The sequence below is a fragment of the Dicentrarchus labrax genome, unplaced genomic scaffold (assembly GCF_905237075.1).
Source record: "Dicentrarchus labrax unplaced genomic scaffold, dlabrax2021, whole genome shotgun sequence".
NCBI lineage: Eukaryota > Metazoa > Chordata > Actinopteri > Moronidae > Dicentrarchus > Dicentrarchus labrax.
Window position 1 is genome coordinate 29,856,536 of NW_026136704.1, and position 18,711 is coordinate 29,875,246.

At 40.8% G+C, this 18,711-nt stretch overlaps 1 protein-coding gene across 9 annotated transcripts in view; it reads left to right on the forward strand.

The window, feature by feature from the left end:
• mark4b (MAP/microtubule affinity-regulating kinase 4b) overlaps positions 1-18,690 on the forward strand; it is a 51,855-nt gene extending 33,165 nt beyond the window's left edge. Inside the window, exons 11-18 of one of the 9 annotated variants that reach the window (XM_051398585.1) lie at positions 462-571; positions 984-1,173; positions 1,302-1,522; positions 2,119-2,222; positions 6,776-7,054; positions 8,534-8,616; positions 13,520-13,556; positions 15,511-18,690. In XM_051398585.1, the coding sequence (XP_051254545.1) occupies positions 462-571; positions 984-1,173; positions 1,302-1,522; positions 2,119-2,222; positions 6,776-7,054; positions 8,534-8,616; positions 13,520-13,556; positions 15,511-15,844 (1,358 nt within the window). In that variant the 3' untranslated portion in view covers positions 15,845-18,690. Of the gene's footprint in view, positions 1-461; positions 572-983; positions 1,174-1,301; positions 1,523-2,118; positions 2,223-6,775; positions 7,055-8,533; positions 8,617-13,511 lie in introns of all 9 variants that reach the window. The other 8 variants (XM_051398587.1, XM_051398586.1, XM_051398591.1 and 5 more) reach the window with 8 other exon arrangements.
• Positions 18,691-18,711: the final 21 nt, after the last annotated feature.

Here is an 18,711-nt window from a genome sequence, read left to right on the forward strand (position 1 = left end):
GGTCAGCTGGGAACGTCTTGAGGAGGCCCCTGTCCGCAGAGTCTTCAGCTTCCACCTATTTGTTTTTGTATTTAGTGGGAGGTTGGGGACATGGAATCTGAGTGGGTCAAAGTTTCCATTACGGAAGCAGCTGTCTGGACCCACAGAGTCATCATTTAAAGTTCACTGTTCAACATCCCAGAGAAAGCTCATACCAGAGTTCTGGCATTTTATCTCACTCTCACAAGCTTCCTTTATGTATGTCCTATGGGACATCATAATTCAGTAAGCATAAAAGCTTAAGCTGACCTACATGGTTCCTCAGACATGTTCTCACAGGAAGCTCTTGGCAGGTAGTAATTTCAGTGCACTGAGCAGAGCTCTGAGGTTGAACCTTTCATAAATGTACAGAAGCTCAACTTAAGAGTAACTTGTCACTTGCTGGGGAAATTGTGGACTAACTATTTTTATTTTTGTTCCAGATGTGATGGTTGGGATGGGCTTCACTAGAGAAGAGGTCAGAGATTCGCTGGTCAGTCAGAAGTACAATGAGGTCACTGCCACATACCTGCTGCTGGCACGCAAGAACGATGTGAGTTTATTGGCTTTGCTCTTAAAATGTCTTTTTGGTTTTGGGGTTTTTCTTCTGATCTTTCTCTGTATTTATGTGAAATACAAGGTAATGCTTTACGACTTTAGTTGACGGTGTATATTATATCTCTTGCGAGACAAGCAATCATAAAATGAAGAATACCAGAGAATTGGAGTCACATTTGGGATGCAGCTTTTTATTATTAGTTTATTAGCAGTTCATAATGCTAATCTTAAATTGTTTACAGCTGTGCTAGTCATTAAGTTGCAGTCACAGTCAAAATACAGTAGAAATTATTTAATATGTTTTAACCAATATACGTTTATGAATATATGATGCCCTGAGAGAAACTGTACAACAACGCCAGTCATACTGAAAGTGTAAATCTTTTTTTTTCTGCTTCTCCTTTCAGAAGGATGACAGTGAGTCTCGGTCTGGCAGCAGTCTGAGTCTAGCTCGAGTCCGACCCAGCACCATTACCAACGGAACCAGCAAACACACCACTCCCACGTCCTCCTCTGGCGCATCTTCTTCCTCCTCTGGCCACAAGGCACAGCGCAGTGCCTCCACTTACCACCGCCAGAGACGGCACTCTGACTTCTGTAAGGCAAAATATAGAGATCAGTGACACAGTGGTGTGAGAATAGTTGGAGTTGGTTTGATTCATTCTCAAATGTTGAAATGGTGACAGAAATCTACCTCACTGAAAAGTCTGTTACCTATCTTTCAGGTGGTCCAGCAGTTCCAGGGTCGACGCACCCCAAGCGAAGTCCCAGTGGTGTAGCCGAAGGGACAGGGCTTAAGGAGGAGAGGCTGTCAGTCCGAAAGCCAAGCACCAATACCGTTGGCTCCCGTAGCATCCCAACGCCCTCCAGTCCTATGGTTAGCTCTGCACATAACCCAAATAAGGCAGAGATACCTGACAGACGCAAGGAAGTTAACTCAACCACGGTAGGGCCAAAAGGATATTTTGTGAGACTGTTTAATCGTCCATCTGTCACATTTAGTCCCTTATCAATACAGCAGGTACAGATGGCTGAGTCCTCACAGTCCTCCTAATCCCATTTCCTCAGATTACAGCACAGCGATGCTACACTGACACAGATTTTGTGGAGACATTAACATCCTTCACAGATTAGAGAAGAGCTGAATAGTAAAACACTTACATATCTTGAGATGAATTACAAACTGATTGACCCAGCAGGGGGAACATGGAGATTATGGTTGTAAAGTAAGATTAGCATGGGAGAGAGAGAGTTTAGAGGGTGTAAAGAGTTGAAGACAGCAGGCAGATTAACCTGAGATTAACTCTTTGATGTTCTGTATATCAGATACAGGCAGAAATGAAGACCGACTGAGTTCAAACAGTCAAACTAGGAAAGTGTTTACTTATTTTACCAGTTTTGAGCTGTAACCGGGCAGGGTTGATTCACGTAGTGTCATATAAATTGTTAATAAAAGGCATAAGAAGGCCTAAACAACACATTCCCCTGCCACATCAGATTAAAACGGTTTACATATATTATTTTTTCTGATTCTTTCTCCAGAATAACATCCCTGCTAGTGCCATGACTCGAAGGAACACATATGTGTGTACAGACCGATCTAACACTGATAGACACACATTGCTGCAGAATGGCAAGGAAAACAGGTGAGAGGAGCATAGATGTGTCTGTCTGCCGGTCTGTCTGTCTGTCTGTCTTCTGTCTTCTGTCTGTCTGTCATATGTACTGTAAGAGGTAAACAATATGCCCTCACAAGACCGGTAAAGTTTGTGCCTTTGTAGAAATTTGAACCACAGCCAGTGGCTTTCTAGCTTATCTGTATAAACAAATAAGAAGCGATACTGAAGGTTTCAGCATCATGACTGTAAAATAGAGTGCCGGTTCACACAGCCTGGAGCAAATTTGAGTCTGTTTGCTGCCAGTTTTGACTTTGTGCCAGCCCTCAATTTCACCTCATCTCAACTCCCTGAAGGACCGTGAGGGTTCAGCATTGAGATTAGAATTAGGTTTGTGTTAGGGAAAGTGAAAAAACTCAACGGATTCAATTTAATGAGAACAAGCGTGGTGCATTTGTATTCTTGGCTGTTAAATGTCAGTGTAATGTAAAACCAACAGCAAGGTGAACAAGAATTAATTAATTTGAACTCCCTGTTGCATCAGATTCATAATTGTGGTAAATACAGAGTGGAAAGGGTTTGTTATATGGACTGGTTTCACTGGTACAGCTGGTCTCTTTTTGCACAGAGCTTAGAGAGTGTTTGGTCCGGGGTGTTTGTCTCACATACATTTTGTCTCTTCAAGAGAGGATAAAAGGCTTAAACTGTGCATGAGTGGGTCTGTCTGTCTGTCTGTCTATTTGTGTGTGTGTGTGTGTGTGTGTGTGTGTGTGTGTGTGTGTGTGTGTGTGTGTGTGTGTGTGTGTGTGTGTGTGTGTGTGTTTATGTACCCAATATGAACTGTCTGTTGTTGTGACAGATGGTTGTCTGCTTGTCAGTGTCGGAGCATGGCAGGCACCATCTCCTCTCTCTCTCTCTCTCTCTCTCCCTCTCTCTCTCTCTCTCTTTTCCTGTGGTCACTTTCTCACTGTCATTCTGGCTGACCTGTTTTCCATCCTTCTGTCTCTTTATCTGTAATCCTGCCTCTCAGAGGAAGTTCCTGTCTGTCGTCTGTGATCTACAGTAACATTTTCCTGCATAGGTGTGGAGGGTATCGAATGGATAAGAGACTGTTAGAGAATTTTTAAATCTAAGACTGCTGAAAGCAAGAAAGAAAAACACAGAAGATGATGGGATGTACAAATGATTTTAAAAGAGTACAATAAAGAAAAACTGTCTAGTATAGTAATGTAAAAAGTATTGAGGTTGTTATGGGTAAAAATCCTGTAGTGACGTCAGTAAATGGAACAAACGTTCACGTTTACCAGCCACGATGCTTTTAGATACTAAACCAAAAAGAGGAAAAAATATACCACACTGTAAAAATACTCAAGTACTGACTTACAAGTGAAAGTCCTGCATGAAAATGTTACTCAGTAAAAGTATAATCTGAAAAATTAAGTTAAGTTAAAAAAGTTTTAATATAATGTATTATATCATTTATTATTAAAAATTGATAATATAATAAAAGAAGAATAATAAAAAGGAGAAGCACAAATTGACTGATTAATCAACTAATTATTTCAGCTGTACTTATATATCCTGTTGGGTAGTTTATTTCATAACAACACATTATATTTTATAAGCCTTTACTTTGTTTATATGCAGAACTCTTAATTTGTAAAGTAACTAGTAATTAAAGCTGTTAAAAAAATCAGTAAAATGTAGACAAGAGGTTTCGTTCCACCACTGTTGACGACACACCTGCCACTATTACATTACAGTGAGTATTCTGGTGGGCGGCTGTGGCTCAGAGGCAGAGCGGGTCGTTCCTTAATTGGAAGGTTGTGGGTTCGATCCCCGGCTCCTAGTATCCTTGAGCAAGATACTGAACCCCAAATTGCTCCCGATGCCATGCATCGGTGTGTGAATGTGTATGAATGCGTTAGTTTCTGGTCGATGGACTTTGCCATCACTGAGTGAATGTGTGTGAAAGGGTGAATGTGGCACGTAGTGTAAAAGCGCTTTGAGTGGTCAGAAGACTAGAAAGGCACTATACAAGTACAGGTCCATTTACCATTTATTCTGCGTTGCATCTCCGTTTTATGATATAACAGGCGGAGGTTAGCAATGGAGGAATGGAGGGAAAGAGTGACAGGTGAAAGGAGAAGGGGGATGATAGGATGAGGAAAAGGGAGGGGATGGGAAAGGGAGTGAAAAGGGGAGGTGAGCAGCAGGAGCAAGTGAGGACTGGCATTGTGCCAACATAACCCTCCACTTGCCTCAGAGGCCTTGTCAATGTGATGCCATGCCAGAGTGGTTGATGGGACAAACACATGCATGGGCACGCACACAGAGTCACATTTAGTTGACGAAAATGAAAATGAAACGGTGTATACAACAGCATGTGTGTGACTATAGTTAATCTTATATTGGTTATATTAAACATACAGGTTCTTGCATTAAACGCTTAGACACTTATCTTAGACCAGCACATACTGTTGACCAGAAGCACAGTAATGTAGACAAACACAGTCCTGATGTCGAGGGGCAAAAATATCCTGCTGAGATTCTGTTGCTGAAGTGATGTGCACTTTTTTTAGATTGTATCTTGTGAAGAGTGTCATGTGTTTTTATCTACATACTGTTGAACTATTTGATTATAATCATCCTCGTCAGTCAATAATGTCACTGCAGATATATTTCCATCTTTTATGAACGAATACCTCAAACTTCTGAACTATGGTTGAGTACAGATATCTTTTTTAAATCCAGTGCAGAAGGACCGGCTGATTCAATCACCCCCGATCAACTGTTCTATTCGGGAGATGTAAATGATTTATGTACATAACTTTCACTCCCATCGTGCTGTAATGGAGAAGAAAACACTAGTTAAAGAGAGTTGAACATCATTAGTTTATCTCACCCTTTGTACACTCTTCTTCCCCACGTTTGCACCAATTCAACCTCTCATCTTACTTCTCTCCTCAAACCTCTCCACCCCTCTCTCTTCCGCTCCTCCCTCCATCCCAGTGTCCTGTCCACCCCTCCGCAGTTAGGTGCAAAACTAGACAGCTAGTGCTCATTGACGTAAAACAATTTTGCTCTGCAACGGCTGCCCTTCAACTTAACCCATCTAATGGTTGTGCCCCACTTGAGCTCTGTGTGTGGGTGTTATCTAGAGCGTTATGAAAAGCAGCCTTAGGCCACCAGCCAGTCGGACAGTCAGGGGTGGAGAGAGGTGTGTATGTGTGTGTATGTCTGTGTGTGTGTGTGTGTGTGTGTGTGTGTGTGTGTGTGTGTGTGTGTGTGTGTGTGTGTGTGTGTGTGTGTGTGTGTGTGTCTGTGTCTGTGTCTGTGTGTGTGTGTGTTGGAAATGTTGGATAAAGAGAAAGGAATTGGACAAGAAGTAGAAGTCCATGTAGGGGGCGCCCTGTTAGCTCAGTCGGTAGAGCTGGCGACCCATGTACCGAGGCCGAGTCCTTGCTGCAGCGGTCCAGGGTTCGAATCCGACCTGCCGCCCTTTGCTGTGTGTCATCCTCTCTCTCTGCCTCCCTTTCCTGGCCCTCTTAGACTGACTATCAAATAAAGGCAATAAAAAGCCAAAATAATACTTAAAAAAAAAAAGAAGTCCATGTAGAACAATGAGGGCGAGAGAGAGCATTTTGGGTCAATTTGGGTCAAGAGATTAAAGAGTAATTGTTACTCAGCTCTCTCTCACTCTCACTTACATTTTCTTTCTGTGGGTATTCATTCATCTTGAATAGTCGGATGGATAGTTGGATCTTAAGTGACCTCAGTTTAACACTATACAAGTATCACAAATTGTAAATGCACTTGTTAGAGCTCTTAATTGTCATCATAAAATCAAACAACAAAGCAAACAAAACAAGGAAACAGCAACGTGGCCAAGTACCCTTTTTTCTCATCCTGCCTTATTTAGGAGCATATCAAAGAGGCATAATTAATCATAAATAATCAGTAAGTAACTGGCCTTTTGTGTCTTTATTCTGGTTGTCTGTGGTATTAGATCTTAATTTAATTGGTATACTATAAAAACAATTACAAATAACATAAATGTGCCTTAAAGAATAAGGCTGGTACTATTCTATACTTTTCTTATTGCCAGAAAAAATGTACAATGATCCTGTTAACAAGTATTATTGTCTGTGTATCCAAAGTCTATTGTAGCAGCCTATTGTTGATTCCTCTGTGCCATTGTTGTCCAAAATCTATTAAAAACCCATCAATGAGTCACACCATTGCACTGGGTGAAATGTTCCTTGTTTATGATAAACATGGGCACTGTATTTTTTAGACTCATTACACTGTTGTGGTGCTATAAATGCTCACTAACGCACCACATGAGAACAAACTGAAACTGAACAAATGTTCAGTTAGTTCCTGTTTGAGTGATTCTGATTTGTGTGTACAATGCATTACTGTGATGATAATGTAACTTGAGACCTCTGAAGATGAAGAGACCTCTGCCTAGAGGTTTTTTGGGGAAACATACACACACACACACACACACACACACATGATTCTATTGTCTATGGAAATTATTACAAGTAAACTCTTGTTTTTTCTCCTCCTCCCTCCAGTTCCTTATCCCACCGCCTTCCCCCTGCATCCCCTTCAACCCACAGCATCGCCGGTGCCTCTGGAGCCTCCTCCTCTTCCTCCACGCCCTCCTCCCGGCTCTCTAGGGGATCCACAGTCCGGAGCACTTTCCATGGAGGGCAAATTAGAGACCGTCGGCCTCCCTCCCATGCTCCCCCAGCTTCCCCAACCCTGTCTCATGATGCCAGTCCACTGCCCCATGCCAGGACCCGGGCCACAACCAACCTGCTAAGCAAACTCACCTCCAAGTTGACTCGCAGGTAAGGGGAGAAGCCGGGAGGAAAGAATGAATTTCTGTATGAATTTAATTGGTTCAGCTTTAAAGAGGCTGCGTTTTTGCTTTCATTTAGAGGCGTGATTAAAGATAAAACGGGAAGAGAAACTCACAGAAATGAACAAATTAACCATTAACTCAGGGTTTATTGCTCATTTGCAAGTATTTTCAAGGACTGTATGTGTTTGATCATTACTGCTAACAAGTGATAGCAGACTGCCTGTACAGGCCTGTATGTTTCTAGGCTTGTAATCTGAACAGAGTAACACTCATTTGCTATAAACCTGTACATGAAGATCATTTAGCTAACCTTGCTGCCTCTCACCGTCTCTTCCTTAACCTGTACTAACCTACCAGCCTTCCTTCTCTAATAATGAATCTTTACAGGCTTCAGAACTTGTCCTCCTCCATCTCAGACCTGGGTCTAATAGTGTTTAAACATTATTCCTACTACAGTTTGTTTTACTTGCTTAAACTAGAGGCCTGTTTTTGTTAAGTTTTTCCAATCCCACACCTGCCAACAGCTGTATGCTTTCCACCCATTACCACCGGCTCCCTACAGCGTTAGCTATTGAAAATCTGTCAGTCCCACTCCAAACAAATTTTTATGAAATAGTAAATAAGTTATATGTTATGAAATATACTGAAGAAACCCCTGTTAAAGGTCTTTAAAAAGCTTGAGCATGAGGCAGTTGGGGCTAGATAAAGTAGATCAAATGTCATTTCCTTTAGCAACACATAGAAACAAGACAGACAATAGTGTTATTCATTGAGTGAGTAAAAAATGAGTCAGCGATATAAATAAAACTGAAATTCCACTTAATTTTGAAGTGGGAAGCGTATGGTTTACTGGAGGGCAATTGATACAGTATTTCAGTAGTGATGTTCACTGCTCACCCCCACCATTAATAGAGGAAAATCCATCCAGGACCAGTTGTGTTAGTCCTGAAGGATCTGCAGGAGCCGAGTCCTGCTGCAGCCCTCTTTTTGAAACCTGTCAGACTTATTTTAAATTCATGAAAATAGTTCAAATCGAATTGCGTAATCTTCTGTCATAAAGGGTTTTCCTGATTCAGTGCTACTTTAAGCTGGTACAAACAAACGATAACCTATTTGACCCAGGCCTGCTGCTCAGGTGGAGGTACTGTATGTCTTTCACAGTCTTCTCAGCTGCTTATTGTTGCTTTATCTGTTGGTTTGTTTGTTTGTTTGATTCTTTAACAACTTTTGCTTTTCCTTGCCAGTCACCTGCCAGTCTTCTATCCTTCTTTTTCCTGAACAACAGTACATACAGTTTGTACTTTTCTGCCTCTTCTACTTGTGCTTCTTACTGTCATCTCTGTTGTCTTCCCCCTCACTTGCCTTCTCTTTCATTCAATGTTTCTGACTCTCTGCTGTTAATTTTCCTTTTTCCATTCCTCTCATCCTCTCTTCGTCTCCTTCTCTTCTGCCTCTCTCCTCCTAGGGTCACTCTTGACCCTTCTAAACGTCAGAGCTCAAACAAGTCCATGTCGGGCTGCACCCTCCCACAGGGGACAAAAACAGTTAGTAAGTCTTCCTTTCCCATGTTTTCTGGCTGCTTCTGTCTGCCTGACTGTCTGCCTGCTTGCCAGTGCCCTGTCATCCCCTCTACCCTTCATTTACTGTCTGTCGCAGGTTGGAGTTTAGTTATACAAACGTTTATCTGAGGCAAAGCTACTCTTCAGGCAGGAATTTAGTCAGTGGTTGAGTTAAATTCAACCTGCAGGGTTCTGGCTCCACCAAAAGTTCCTCTGTACTACAGTGAACTGGAAGACCTCTTTTTCTCTAGAAATAGCATTTTCTAGAAATAGCATTTTCCACATTAAATGTGATTCACAGTAGTTAGTTTATTCTTCATGGAACATACATTTAAAGAGAAACTAATGATTAAAGAGAGAGTTATATTTGCTTAATTGAAAGGTGTCCTAATAGAAGTAAGCAGTATAAATAAAATATTCTAATACATTACATGTATTTTATATCCCCATATTGATATATTTTGATTTTAGATAAAGGTTTCTTGAAATTAAATTGTTTATAACCTGATGGGAAAATCTGCTTATGGCTTACCAGGTAAACTAAATTAAATACATGAAAAACCAAGCAGAGTACCTGCAGGTCAGGAAAAGTCTTAAATTTAAAACATATTGGGCGATGGGAGATGGTTGACACTTTTAAAGTGTGGGATTGTTGAGACAGTGGATTGGGCTGGAGGTTGTTCAGTCTCAGCTCCATCAGACCTGTAGTGAACACTGGCACAGCTACTGTAGGAAGCTCATCATCTCATAATGGTGATTTCAGGCAAAACTATGAATTATGAGTTTTTAATTGGTTAATCCATCCATCCATTTTCTGCCACTTCCCGGCTCCAGGTTCATTTCATTCATTACATCATTAGGAATTATTTTTGTACTTTCATACTTTGTTCGGTTTTATAGTGAAACAGATATTAAATTGCATTTTGTGTGTTAATAAAAAATTTTATGTTTAAGTTTGTGAACCCTGCAGAGAGCCTGTCAAGGATCTTAATCACATTAATGCAATAAATGAGTCCTATTACATATGATCAAGTATATATTGAAGGGATAGTTACCTCAGTTGAAATAAATATATCTTATCCTTTTACGTTCAGCTTTGGTGGTTCCTGCTTACTCATCCCAACTCAGGTCCACCCAGTTTGCTCTAATTAGGCTTTCTGTCTCCAGTAACTGACAGAGGAGGATTAGGGTAAGAAAACCCAGACTTCAAAGTACCTCTTTTGAAACTTCTAAATCAGGACATTTAGGAGTCTAAACGCTTCAGCCGAGGCTCAAAAACTAAGCTCTGGTCCGGTTTAAACCCAGCTTATTGTGACCTCAAATTCTTATCCAGAAGTTGTGGCAGTGTGACCATCAACGTTTGTTTCTTCCTATAGAGCAGCTCTATCTCTGAACAGTATGTTTATATGACTAAAACTCTAATCAGCAGCTGTCTGCCTGAATGTGTGTCTGTCTGGACTGTGTCTCTGCTGGCTGGGCTTTATGCTGTAGGTGTGCACAGCAGCACTACCTGCTTCCAACAAATCACATAACAGCATTGTTTTTATGGAACAACAACGGGTCTAAATGTGGTCGTTCTAGTTACTATTACTAGACAGTTGTTTTGAATGTTAACATTAGGTCTAATGGAGCGGTTGTCTTATGTGGACAAGAGTCACAGCTTGTTTTTAGAATAAACAACCCTAAGATGTATGCGTCTGTATTTGTGTGTCCCCTGGAGTGTGTGAGTTTGTTTCAACTCAACTGTACTAGTCTGAGTCATGTAATCAACACCATATGTTTGCCCATGCTGTTAACAAATCAGAAGTCCTACAGCAGGGCTGTGGGATCTGGGACAGACAGGAAAGGGGGGGATGGTGCTTTTATTGGTGTTTTTATACAAGACAGAGGTAGGAGTAAAGGATGAGAAAGTAGAAGTAGATAAAGAGAGAGCGGTTTATTCACTGCTTGTAATGTAATGTGCTTACATTACTTTAGGGGCAAATATTTCTCGTAGTAGTCATAATATCCAAAATCCAATAATGTTCAGTTTACAATCACAGAAGATGAACCAGCAAATTTAGATTTTAAGGTGAAACCAGAGAGTTTTGGCCGTTTTTTTTTCCTCTAAAAATTACTAAAAACAGTTATCGATCAACTAATTGATAAATCAGCAAAACATTGCAGCTCTATATACATTACTCTTTAGATATTGTATTGACTGATTTGATAGGTTGTGTCTCCCATTGTGATCACAGAGAAAGATAAGGTGTTAAATATAATGCAGGTGAACTGTGGTGCAGTTTCTAATAATGAAAAGGTGATAGCATTACAAACAACAGATTTATAAGATTAAACAACCTGTCCTAAAAAGTAGAATCGGATAGATTCATGTCTCGGTAAAAAGGTGCAATGGCTCAATAGAATTTATTCAGCCATTGTTGTAGCTTTGAACCGGTGACATTAGGAGCACACAACAGTCCGAGTCCTCTCCAGGAGCAGATGCTTGTGAGAAGCATCTCCTCCTGTACCAGTCATCCTGACTGACTGACCCAGCGTCACTGCTGTTTTAAATCAGGATTAGTTATGTAACCAGGATTTATCCCTCTCTTAAACAGGGATCTTGCACAGCTCTCCCTCAAGATACAAGCAGATTGTTCTGTTACACTGCTGCTAGCTTCTCTCTCTCTCTCTCTCTCTCTCTCTCTCTCTCTCTCTCTCTCTCTCTCTCTCTCTGTCGCACTTTCTGTCTAATTTCTCCTTCTATTCTCTCCCTCTGTCACTTTCTGCTCTACTTTTTCTCATTCCCTCACTTTCAGTCCTCTCAGCTCTCAGCCTTTATACAGATTGAACAATCTGGTACACATACTGTACAGTTTATACACAGATACTCACAAACTCAATGGACAAGAGCGTGTCCAGTCTGTCACTTATTACTCTTCACTCCCATCATTTTATTATCCCATAAGGATGTGATACCACTTGTCTTGCTCAGGGGCACCTTGGCATCAGTTTCTAAGGGAGGAGCAAAGTGTTACTCACTCACTTTCGTTACCCAGACAACAAAGGCAAGTTCATAATTTAGATAGGACACCACCAAATCTTTAGTCACAAAACATTTATATAATTACTGCTGTACAGCAGAGTACAGGCATGTATTGACGCAAGATGGCCTTAAGAAAAAATTATATAAGTAAACCTATTTGGAGGCAAATGTTCCCATCGGAGTTCCTGGAAGGAACTTTAGTTTTCTTAATCCAGCAGGAATTTGTTGCATGATTATTTGGATAACATTCATTCATAAATGTTGAGGCGTTTCCCAGTTATTTGTCTGTGCAGATTAGAAGGAATCACTCCTTGTACTAAGAGAGGTGACTCATTAGACTGCACCTAGTCAAAGGTGTATTTAGATCTAAAGCCCTGCAACAGCTCCTCAATCAGAGCGAGGCTCACATTAGAGTGGTTTTCATTTTCAGTTAAAATACTCTGTCAATGAAATCTCACTGCTGGCCCCTCCAGACCACCCCCAGTTCCTGGACTAGAGATCAGGTTGCAAGGTTGGTAGGAAAGAAAGCCCTCAGTCTACACACAGAAAATGGCAACAGTAGCCCCTGGTGGCCAAGAAAACAAAGTGCAATAAGCAGCCCCAAGCTCCATAGTGCCTGGCAGCCTGTTGGGTCGAGTATATGTCGTTTTTAGAAGATACTTTAATCGGAAGCAGCGTACGGCAGCCGTGAGCCACACCCTGCTTGTGTGTGCCATGTTAAATGCAATAGTATACTCTCTAAGAAGACTTACATAGCTACATATCATATGATTAGAAGATGAGAAGATCGACCTCGAGAAAGGATGTAATGGGGAGAACCCATGTGACTTTAATGTAATCCAGGTTGAATTGTGGCTGTAGAAGTGCATGAATCAATGAAAGATGCGCTGTGGGAGTTTTGTATGCTGCAGTAAAAAAGAAATGGGCCGTTGAAGGTTATATAATCTGTTTTGTGTCAATATACATTATCAGTTTATGTAATTATGGGATCTTGTGATCTTTTGTAATTATCAGTAATTACGTTTATAATTATTCTCATCCGAGTAGAATCAGAGAATTTCTCTGTGTAATTACTGAGCTGTAATGTAGTTCTATTCATTTTTCTACCATAAACCAAACAAACCAGTTTTATACTTAAACTTTAAGAAAAGGTTGTGATTGGATAATTTATTTCATATCCCAGGTCAGTTTTGGTTCCAAATCAGCGTTATATACTTATTATATATAATATATTAATATATTATTTGTAAAAAAAACAAAAGAACCTATGACATGTCAAAATATATATTTAGGATTTTTAAAATTAATTATTAATTGTACAGACGGCTAAATTGAGTGTGACAACATGACTAATTGGTTTCTGTCCATCAACAGAAAGAAAAGCAAGTTCCCCCAAGAGGCTCTGTAGTCTCCTAAAACCACTGACAGCAGCTAATATCAAGCGCAGACTTTTTACATTACGTTGGTCTTCACCTCTAACTCACACATATGTGCTTTAACCAGCGTTACATTGATCAGTCAGGTCTGGCTCTCTGCCCTGGAGTCACTCCCTCTGTGTTTGTTTATCCTTCTCATTTGTTTTGTTGGTGACATTTTGTTGTTGCACTTCCATCCAATGTTCCAGTGTAGTGAGCGTGGGTCGGTGTTGATCCATCTGTGATTTGAAGACGAGTTGTCATGTTCTGTGTTGTGATTGGTTGACGTGGATTGACTGACATAGACATGCTGCTAATTGGTGCATTAAAGCAGGAAGTGGAGGGGGAGGGTGGGGTTAGCTGAGTGGGGGGGGGCGGGGGGATTGGTGTGAAAACACATTAGGCCAATTGATTCCTAACAGATACGTTTGTCTTCTTCTTGAGGGTCACAGACGAACCTGAGAGAATCAGCAGATCTCCGGTCACAAGGTGAGTACGTGTTTGCATTTTTCCCACGCTGATGACCAAAGTGCAACAGCAGAATAATAGAAGTCAGCAGCATTACAAGCAGCAATTTATCCATCAATATACCATGTACTTACTTAGTAGTTTACTCAGTGAGACTCCCCAGTTAGATATGTTGTGTCCTACTGCTGTTGTTAAACGAATACTTCAACATTTTGGGATATATGTTGTATTTAGCTTAATGAATATGTCAGTTAGCTGTTTTATGGAGGGTTATGTGCTGAAATATTTGTGATCTCTACACTTCTGTCTTTGTATGGATTAAACAAACAAGATATAAGGTTAATTAGTCAGCCTTAGAGGTTCTGGTAGGCAGATTTTCTGAGCCAGGCATACTGTTTTCAGCATTTATGCTAAGCTAACCAGCTGCCTGCTCCAGCTACATATTGACAGACATGTAAGTGGAATCAATCAGCAGGAAAGCAAATTGCTGTTGCAACCTTTTTTTTTGTTTTAAGTCTCTGCCAGACTGCTACTCTGAAGGTAATTCAACTGTAGCACTTGTATATTATTCTGAGGTGTGACTGAGACGTGATCTGAAGTCTGCACTTTTCCATGTGATCCAACCGGAGAACATATTCAGCACAGATCCTGAATCATACAACTCCTGTGTGAACACTAACATTTTATTTTTTCATGTGGTGAGGACTCGAGGGAATACAGTAAAATAGAAGAATAAAAGAATGATTTATTGAAAGAAGATTATAGTATTACGGAGAAGCTCGGCTGTTCACTCTCTACATGGAGAACAATCATACACCACAAAGTACCAAAAGCCAAGTATCCAACTTTATTATTGAGATTGAACACTTTGATTAGATCACAAACTTAATGAACAGACTGTAACAGAGATGAACCATGAACCCACTCACTCATCAGTTATTATTGATTTAATTCAAGTCACAGCAAAAGCATTTCCAAGGCTTGTGAGACCACTAAAATTTTAAATCTCTTGTAGTCTCATCTTTACTTACACTGTATTTTGTCAGGGTTATTGGTCTCAGCTTATCAGTATGTTACTAAAGGTCTTGTGTACTTCCTCTCAGCCTCAGCTGCTTCATCCCAGTCTCAGTCTCAGGTTAAAATCAGCAGGTAAACCAGCAGCACCAGGCTAACATTAGCCAACAGACTGTGGTGTGACCGTAGATGTTGAGCACTGCCTCCTTGTGGTAGATGACCCCTGTGGTTAGAACCTCAGAATATAAAATACTTTATTATAATTGTGTCTATCAACAGTTTAGTCCCTGAACCTCTGCACCCTCCCGTACCAGCAGGCTGATTTCTTTTAAAGATCGTTGTATATTAGTCCTGTGATTCTAGAAAAAATGGATTTATCTGTATAGTATGTTGTTAATTATATTCATTTCATTACAAACTGGCATTAAAGAACAAAATAAATGTATAATCAATCCCAGCCTGACCCAAATCCCTCACATGAACAATTGAGTGGAGGTAGGTTTGATTTGCATATCCCTTTTAAACTGTATGAAAGAAAGAAGTTAAACAAGAAAATACACATTTATCTGTTTGTGACCTAGGTAGCTCTCTATATGTAGGAATGTAAACATCCAATAATGTATGATATTAATCTATTTTCTTCTCCTCCCCCTTTCCCTAACCCCTCATACATTCACATACATTCAACCATACATTCACTTACCTACACTTGTCTCTTCACACATCCATCTCACTTCAACTCAAATATCCATCATTCATGCTCCTACACTTATATGTGATCTCCTGCCCTCACACCTCTCCTCCTCCTCCATGCTTATTCTTTGCAAACCTTTACCTCCCTCCAACCCTCCTCCTGTAAACAACTCATATCAACCTCGCCCTGTCCTTTCTGTTTTAAATCTCCCTACATTTCCACCTCCATCTCCTCTTTGCATCGCCACTTCCCTGCCTCCTTTTCCAGTCGCCATCTATCTGGGCATCAGAAAGCGGCCGAGCCCCGGACCCCCCGATGCGGCTGGGATGTGAGGGTGCGGAGCCCCCGCGACCCGGCCGAGGTGGTGCTAGCGCTGCGTGAGGCGGCGCAGGGCTGCGGCTGCCAGGTCCACCTGGCCGGGCCTTTCCTCCTGTCCTGCACCCACGGAGCAGCCGGCGCCCGTGTGGCCTTCGAGGCCGAGGTCTGCCAGCTGCCCAGCGGGCTGGGCCAGAGCAGCGGTGTGAGGTTCAAACGCCTGTGGGGGGCACCGTTAGCCTTTAGAGACATCGCCACCAAAGTGTCCAAGGAGCTGGAGCTCTGAGGGCAACAGGAGGCGGGGCAGATTGATGACAGACAGGACAAGTTGATGAATGAGGAGGTAAGAGGAAGAGGAGGAACAGCGAGGCAGAAACCCTCGCCTCCTCCTCTTCCTCCCTGGGCTCCACCTCATCTAATGCGGCTAGCGATGCCTCGCCTCCGCCAAAGACCCTCTTCTTCTGATGCCACCAATCACAGCCAGACAAACGGATGCACAGACACGGATAGACCGCCATCGGCAGACTTATGATGACCCTTGACCTTGGAGCTGTCAGTGACCTACGACCCCTGCTTAAAACACGCCACCACCTCCATATTATGTGAGCCCGCGGAGTCAAACAGTTGGGTTTGTTTTTTCTTGATTTAATGTTCGATGATGATACGGATGGTGTTGCTGAGAATGATGGAGATTGTTGTTGTTGTTGTTGACATTGTTATTCCTATTCTATCATATTTGTCATCATTCCTTTTTAAAGAGCTGCTATTTAAAGATATGTTTTAATTTTTTTGTGTAATAAGTTTATTTTCTTTCTTTAATGCTTTTAAAAATGGGCAGAAGTTTGACATCTGTTGTCATTTCTCGGCAGCAGACGTCACATATTTAAGAAGTCAGGGCGCAGTCTGACCTCCGGCCTCTAGAGGGAGACATGCAGAAATGCAGATACTGAATGAAGCATCAAAGCCTTTCTGACCATCCATTAACGCCCATTTTACTTCTCAGTTGGGATTTTAATGTTTGTACCATTTCTGGTAAAATGTTGCTCCTCTGTCTGCTATCCATACTGAATCCTCTGCTGTGTATCGATAGCTGGCAGGTGAGCTGCTTACAGACGGACCCCGATAACTTGATCATTTGAGCTTAAGCTCCGCCCCTAACAAATACTCAACTTCGCCCAGTGTTTTATCCCTCGCTACCTTTATTAACAAGCAAAAGTCCTTTAAAAAAAAAAAAATTAAAACAACATTTTGTTGGTTTAAAGTACGAAGTAGAATGTTTTAGAAGTCCAACAGGAATTGAGATCATGATGTTACTGTATTTACGTTTCAGGAGGTTCTGAGGATGTTTGCAGGCAAAAAAATGGCCTCCACATTATTTTACTTGAAATGCCTCCAAACAGGAGGTTTAGTTTAAATTAGAAAGCAGGTTGTAACAGCCAATCACAACACATTATTCAGAGTGCTAATGTAAGTGCAGTTCAATTCAACAAAATGAAAATTCAATGTTTTTAGCACATATCGTATAAAGTCACAGAGTTAAAATGTTATTAAAAGAAATCAACAAATTGGCTGTCCTAGTTTTTATCTGATATGATGGAAATTTAACACAATATGGTACAAAAATACACATTTTCACTCTTTTTTTCCTCCAACGCCAAAGCAGACGTACTTTAAAAACCTGATGCAACATTAGTTTAAAGGCCTTTTCTTCTACATTACTTTGGTTCATTGTCAAACTGTTAAAAGACAAAGAGCAACAGATTTTTCTTCAGCTTTGAGTCCCAGTGGACCTTCAAACTTTTTCATTATAATTTAATCTCTTTTTCCAAGACATTTTCCACACATGATTACAATAGCTCGTACTGGTTTGGAGTAAATGGAGGAGTAGGTTACTCTGGTAGCACTTTGGCATAACAGTCTCACAGTCTGTCAGACAACCATCGCCATTGCTTTCCTCAAATGTAGTGCAATACATCCACACAGCCAAAAATCAAGACTAGAATAAGCATTGATTAAGACTTAATAGGGCTCCTTGTTTGATTTTATTTTTTAATTTTTGATATTGCTGATTTGTTGTTAAAAATCCAATGAGCACTTTTGCTTTTTAGCCAGGATTGCAGGGTTTGTACTGTACTGGCAGAGTTTTACTTCATCTGTATGTTTCTTTTGTAAATTGTTTAAAAACTCAAATTGTCTCACATTTAAAGCCCACTGCCTTTCTTTTCCTTCACTTACACTTTGTCGTTCACTTCCCACAGTGAAACCAGCTGTAGTGATGACTTCAGGTTTCCAGTTAGAGGTGCCGTTTGATTTTGAAGTCATGCCACAAAGTAATTTGGTACAAATGAAGTACCAAAAGTCATTCAGCGCCATAAAGTACTGTCAGAAGTACTGTTTTCTTTTACCCAATGTTGCATTTATTTTTAACTTCAGTGACACTTTTGATATAAGGAAACTGTAGACTTTTCCCTCTGTCGACCAATCAGGCTGCAGCACTGCTGAGACATGTATGACTGTTCACCAATCAGATTCCATTATGACTTAAAGAGATATATGACTGTTAACCAATCAGACTCCTGCCTAATCAATGAGAATGTGACCTAATGAGAAACTCGATTCTTGCTCATTACAGAACAAAGTGCTACATTCATCGTGTATCGACACTGACGACTCCAAAATCAAAAGGTTGTTGTACTCGTATTGTAACTCTATAAAGCCAAGCAACTATTACTTGTACTTCTGAAGTATGCAGCATCTAACAAAACAGATATGATACAGCAGATGTGTGATCTTTACGGCTGTAAGGTCTACAGGAATTTGTCTGTTCAGTGGGAAATTTCAGCCACAGGTGTCCACCACTGTCTGAAAATGTGAAGCTGTGATTTAGGGCTAGTTTTTTTGTTTTGTTTTATTTGTGTATAACTGGGCCTCACTCTCTGAACCTGTTCTGTAGATACAGTTAGGGCCATGCTTTAAGGCTACATTTCTGTTGTATAGTGTGTTTGAAGCCGTTGCTGTTATCAACAAAACTTAACTTATGGGCTGAAATTACAGAAATGATCGACCTGCAATCCTGCATGTCTCCTAGGAAATAATGTGTGACACAAAAATAAAGACTTTCAACCTCCTTAATATTTGTGTGTATTTCTCATG